Genomic DNA, 5,908 nt, shown 5'->3' on the forward strand with positions numbered 1-5,908 from the left:
ACACATATTACAGCTAACTCCAGGAGACAGAAAATTCATTCTAAAATCCAGCTCTGCTACTTTAATAAAATTCTACTATCAAATATCACTTTAAGATGATTCACAAAGCAACAGACCTCATTGCCCATGCTGTTTCTTCTTCATAATTTTCACAAGTGGTATTTGCTTCTCAAATACAGTGACTAATTCAAAGATGATAAATGTATTAGTTTACTGACTTATGTAAACATAAAAGATACAAAATAATAGGAATCCATGACTTTGTGAAGTCAATCATTCAATGAAGAAAAAAAGACATACACACATAAAAAAAGACCTAATTGGTAGTACTGGTTACGGTATACTGACATAGAAACACATACAAGTTATGCAAGCATCTAGGTGCTTGGAAAAGCAAAGTTAGCAAGTGAGCAAATCAAGCAGGCATTACAACCTTACTCAAGAAGTCAAGAGTTTTAATGAGGAGTGTTCAATGAGGAAGGGTAGACAGCCACTCAGCATGTAGAACAAGCTCTGGCGAAGAAACCCAAAGGATGAGGGTTACAGTTCCAATTTTACAACTGTGTGATGATGAGCCAAGTATTTTAATTTTTCAAAGATTCTGTTTATTGCTTAAGTAACCAAGGCCATTGTGTCTTTGTTTCTTTTACGCTCCCACTTCATTCTGGAAAGGATTTAGGGCAGAGATGATAGACAAGTTTCTTCTGGCACCAGAGTTTACAGACTAAATTCATCCAAGTTTCCTTCTGGAACAAAAGTGTGATGACTCTATAGCCCCAAACTTCTCACAACCATAAGACAGAAAAGACAGAAATTACAACTAAATGCAAATTGGAACCTACTACCGTCCACAGGCAATCACTCTATACACACCTATTTCACAACTGTAAAGTGACGAAGGTCACGCACAAGTTAGTTTACTGAGCGTGAGTATATTGTCTTGAATTTTTCTGGTGAGTTCCGCCAAGGACACACCCCTGGAAAAAAATCACGGACACACAGTCAGAGATGTTCCTGTGTTTGTTGTAAGTACATTTTGCCCAGCACTTTTTTCACCGCATCTTTGACTTCTTTGTTTCTTAAACTGTAAATTATGGGATTCAGCATAGGTGTAAGCACTCCATAAAGCAATGAGATGATTTTATCTATTTCTTGTGAGCCTGATGAAGAAGGCTTTAGGTACATGGAGAGGGCAGCCCCGTAATACAAGATGACCACAGTCAAGTGGGCACCACAAGTAGAAAAAGCTTTGTTTCTGCCCTCTGCTGAGCTGATTCTCAGAATAGTGGAAAGGATGAAGACATAAGAGATGCAAATTAAGAGCATTGGAAAGGGTAGGAGGAGCACACTGATCACCAGCATGACTGTGTCCATGAGCAGAGACCGTGTGCAAGCTAGCTTCAGCACTGCCAGAATTTCACACGTGAAGTGGTCAATGAGATTCCCACAGCGGGGTATCCGTAGGGCGAAGCTGGTTTCCAGCAGGGCTGTCAGACAGCCCGTCACCCAGGAGATGGTGACCATCTGCACACAGACCTGTCTGTTCATGATGACGGGGTATCTCAGCGGGCTGCAAATGGCCACATAACGGTCATATGCCATCACAGCCAGGAGCACACACTCCGTGGAGCCCATGGCAAGGGACAGATACATCTGTACAGCACACCCAGAAAAGATGATGGTTTTCTGGGATGACAGCAAGTTCACCAGCAAAGTAGGAATCGAAGCAGATGTGTAACAAATATCCATGAAAGAGAGATTTCCAAGGAACAAGTACATGGGAGTCTGAAGGCGTGAGTCTACGACAGTGATTAAAATAAGAATGCTGTTGCCCAAGAGGGTTATCAGATACATTAAAAGGCTGAAGATGAAGAGAACAATCTCTAACTTTGGGTATCTAGAAAAACCTTCCAGGAAAAAGAAACTCCAGCTGGTGAGATTTTCGCCTTGCATTTGCTTCCTTTTACCTGTAGTTATTCTAATATGATTCTATTCACTTTATCTGAGGACAAAAACAGATAGATAAAGTATAATATTCATTGACTTAGGAAAACACTTTTGCACTTATTTCCACTATTAAAAACACAATTTTACCACAAAAAGTCACAGGACAATGTATCTATTGATCGAAGAGGAGGGGGAACAGGTTAGATCTACATAAAAAGTTGCTTCTTTCAAAACAAAATTTAGAGAAGAGTGAATTTGAAAACAAGAATAAACAAATTTAATATGTGAGTCTCAGCTTGTAATCCTTTGCTTGGCACACAGCGGGCCTTCAGTAAACAGTTGAAAGTGCTCAGTGATGAAAAATATGAAAGAACAATGAATATATTATTGAGCACTAATTAGAAAAGTCAGTGAAATAAATGAGGAAAAGAAAGCACATTTGTAAAAATAAAAACCGGTAATGATCTTCACTGGAAGAAAAGGAGAATTCTTGGAAGGAACAAGTAAATGAATTTTAAACTAACACCTATGAAGTTCTGGCCAGCTAACAGCTTGGAGGTCCATACACTTGTTTCAAAAATGGTGACATTGTTTGTAGTGTTGCAGATACCCATTCTGATTCTATGTAAGAGCCAGTTTAAAAGTCATGCAAAATAACCCACCTCATTTAAAAATTGTTACATCCACTATAAAGTTTTATTCATTATAGGGGCCCATATCGTTGTGAGTATGTAAATAGTTTTAAAAATTATATCCAGGCAATACTCCTGTTATACACTAAAACTCATGAAGATTCAGGAAATGTAGAAATGAAACTCCCTTTAAAACTTATCTTAAAATCTCTTTGCAACAAGACGGATAAACTTGGAGGATATTGTGCTTGGTAAAATCAGTCAAAGACAAATACTGTATGATATCACTAATAGTGGAATCTAAAACAGATGAGTGAATATAACAAAAAAAGATTACAGATCATCTAATTATCTACAAGACACTTTTTTAAAAAATCTACATCACACTTAAGGTTTTATTTCTTTTATTTTTACATTTCACATAATTAACCAAAAAAAATTTTTTTTAACTTACCTTGCTTATGCACTGATATTGTTCTTTATCACCATCAGTCTTTTTCCTTTCCCCACTAGTTCTTTCCTTTCTATTTTCAAATATACTGTTCTTAAAAATTCCCTTCATTGTCATGCTACATACGCAAATTGCATCCTATTTTTGCTCTTCCTTTCACAGGTAAATTCCTCAGTTATATGGTTTATCTTGCAGCAATTCACTCTTCACTTTCTCATCACTAATTTGTTAATTTCAGTCAATATTATCATTTGTCTTCCAGGTCTTCGTACTTAAACACCTGGCCTAAATGGTGATGGTGAAAATAATAATGTCGTGGGCAATGCCTTATACCATGGCTGTATAACAGGGACATATTTGTCAAATACCTTTCATTCTATTACATTATTACCTCTGACCTCTTCCTCACTGTATCACATATCCAGTCTATTATCAAACCTGGCAATATTTTTTCCTGTTTAGTTATCAGACCTCCAACAGCTTACATCAAGCTCCAAACATTATCAGTAATAATGAATACTCTGAGTATTTTAGAGAATACTTGTCAGTACTACTGCCCTCTGTGGTAACTGAGCAGGCAGAGTTTCTGCTTTTCTTCCTAAGAACTTCATTTTTCCTACATTCTAGGAGTTAGTTCTTATTTATTTGTTAGTTAAGAGATGACTTCTTAGAAACTTCTCTACCAGATTTTATATTTAACAAATTTCCTACAAAAAATTTATTATATTACTGCAGGAGTTGATTTCAATGAAACAGGTTTTAAGACTGCTGTTCTTTAGCAATGAAAACAGTTTTTTCAAGAATTTAAAATCAGCTCAGTTGCCTGGGACTTGACATCTTCTATTGTTTAAAAATAGTAGCCAAGAAAAACTGAATTCCCTATCACCAATGCCAATTAAAATATTGTTTATGATATACATCATAAACTTAGCTATGTGCAAGAAAGAATGAATTGCACCCATGTTTAAAATGTTAAACATATTCCTTAAAAGTCAACAATGCAAATCATTTCTTTCAGAAGAATTGTCTGTTACCTCTGTAACTAAAAATGCCAAGGTGTAACAATTGAAATACTATGCAAATTTAAATGCTCTGTTGTTTTGGGGGAATACCTGTTGTCCCTGAACAATTTAAAGTTCAGCAGCTATAAAGTTCATGCAGAGGTTTGAAACTTTAGATCCTTCAGGGATAAAGTCCCAAAGATCCAATTATATCAAACTTTTAAACATTGAGACAAAGAGTGAACCACAGTTCTCCCAAAATAATTTCAAAGAACTCATAAAAACAGAGTTTTCTTTCTCCTCTCTGTCCAATCCAGCCAATGAAGAGTTTTTTTCTTGAAAGATTACAGTTAGAGTACTTCACAGTGTATAGAGAAAAGAGACCCCTAAAATTCTAAAACCTGTATTTTTTTTTTACTTGTAAAACTACACGTATCTTTTTTCATTTGTGAAACTGCTCCCTAGTTTTCGGAGATTAAAGGAAGAAAGTTTACTCATTAAGCCACCTGTCCCAGCAAAGGATCAGAACTTTTATTCAATTGGGCTTCCCTGATAGCCCAATGGTAAAGAATCCATCTGCAATGGCAGAGATCTGACCTGGGTTCGATCCCTGGATTGGGAAGATCCCCTGGAGAAGGGAAAGGCTACCCACCCCGGTATTCTGACCTAGAGAATTTCATAGACTGTATAGTCCATGGGATCACAGAGTCGAACACGACTCAGCTTAGCGACTTAAAAAAAAAAAAATTATTCAATTACATATATTGAGAGGGCCTTAAAACAAAAGACACAGCCCCCACCCACACCTTTGTTTCTAAAGGCAATTCTCAATTAAAAGGAAACATAGCTCCTTAGAGAAATGGCTGATATCAAGGCTAGTGCAGGTAAAGGACAAGATTCAGTTCAGTTCAGTCGCTCAGTCGTGTCCGACTCTTTGCGGACGTGAATCGCAGCACGCCAGGCCTCCCTGTCCATCACCAACTCCCAGAGTTCACTCAGACTCATGTCCATCGAGTCAGTGATGCCATCCAGCCATCTTATCCTCTGTCGTCCCCTTCTCCTCTTGCCCCCAATCCCTCCCAGCATCAGAGTCTTTTCCAATGAGTCAACTCTTCGCATGAGGTGGCCAAAGTACTGGAGTTTCAGCTTTAGCATCATTCCTTCCAAAGAAATCCCAGGGCTGATCTCCTTCAGAACGGACTGGTTGGATCTCCTTGTAGTCCAAGGGACTCTCAAGAGTCTTCTCCAACACCACAGTTCAAAAGCATCAATTCTTCAGCACTCAGCCTTCTTCACAGTCCAACTCTCACATCCATACCTGCTTGCAGTAATTTATTGCACTATATCAGTAAGAAAGTGTGCAAAGAACAACTGGGATATATCAAAGGGCTTTAGGAGCCCACTTGATGAGGCTCCCATTGGCCAGGTCTGGGACAGATTATTTTGAGCATCATAGTAAATAATGGTAAAAGCGGATTATAATCCATAGAAGGGGATAAGTGCATCAATTTTTTTGGAAGGAAGGGAAGAAGGCAGAGTCTTCCTTACAGCAGAATGCGAAACTATAAACATGGAAGAACAATGTAGTTAGAAAATCATCAATCAAGGGTGGGCTGTTACAGTAATAGATTATCATAGGTAAAGCGTTACTGCAGGCAAATGTAAATATCATAGTTGCACAAGCAAAAGTTGGATAAGCGACAGGATATTTACATGATGTCAATGTATCTTGCAGCAAACTACTTATTAATTTCAAAAACAAGATAGTAATAGCTTTATACCGGATACCTTAACATCACCAATAATGGGACATATATCCACGTGACCTTGAGAAATCTATATGCAGGTCAGGAAACAACAGTTTGAACTGGACATGG

General features: G+C 37.7%; 1 protein-coding gene across 1 annotated transcript; it reads right to left on the reverse strand.

Moving 5' to 3' along the window:
- Positions 1–1,002: 1,002 nt before the first annotated feature.
- Positions 1,003–1,968, reverse strand: OR2K2 (olfactory receptor family 2 subfamily K member 2). The gene has a single exon (XM_086414170.1). The coding sequence runs from the start codon at positions 1,951–1,953 to the stop codon at positions 1,003–1,005; it is 951 nt and encodes a 316-aa protein (XP_086270296.1). The 5' UTR covers positions 1,954–1,968.
- Between the last annotated feature and the right edge of the window lie 3,940 nt (positions 1,969–5,908).

This window comes from Bos grunniens, chromosome 8 (assembly GCF_055505025.1).
Source record: "Bos grunniens cultivar Pamir isolate PY7600 chromosome 8, Bosgru_T2T1.0, whole genome shotgun sequence".
Taxonomy (NCBI): Eukaryota; Metazoa; Chordata; class Mammalia; order Artiodactyla; family Bovidae; genus Bos; species Bos grunniens.

Coding starts and splice junctions, on each gene's coding strand:
- OR2K2 (XM_086414170.1), bottom strand. CDS start 1,953: ATGCAAGGCGAAAATCTCACCAGCTGGAGTTTCTTTTTCCTGGAAGGT.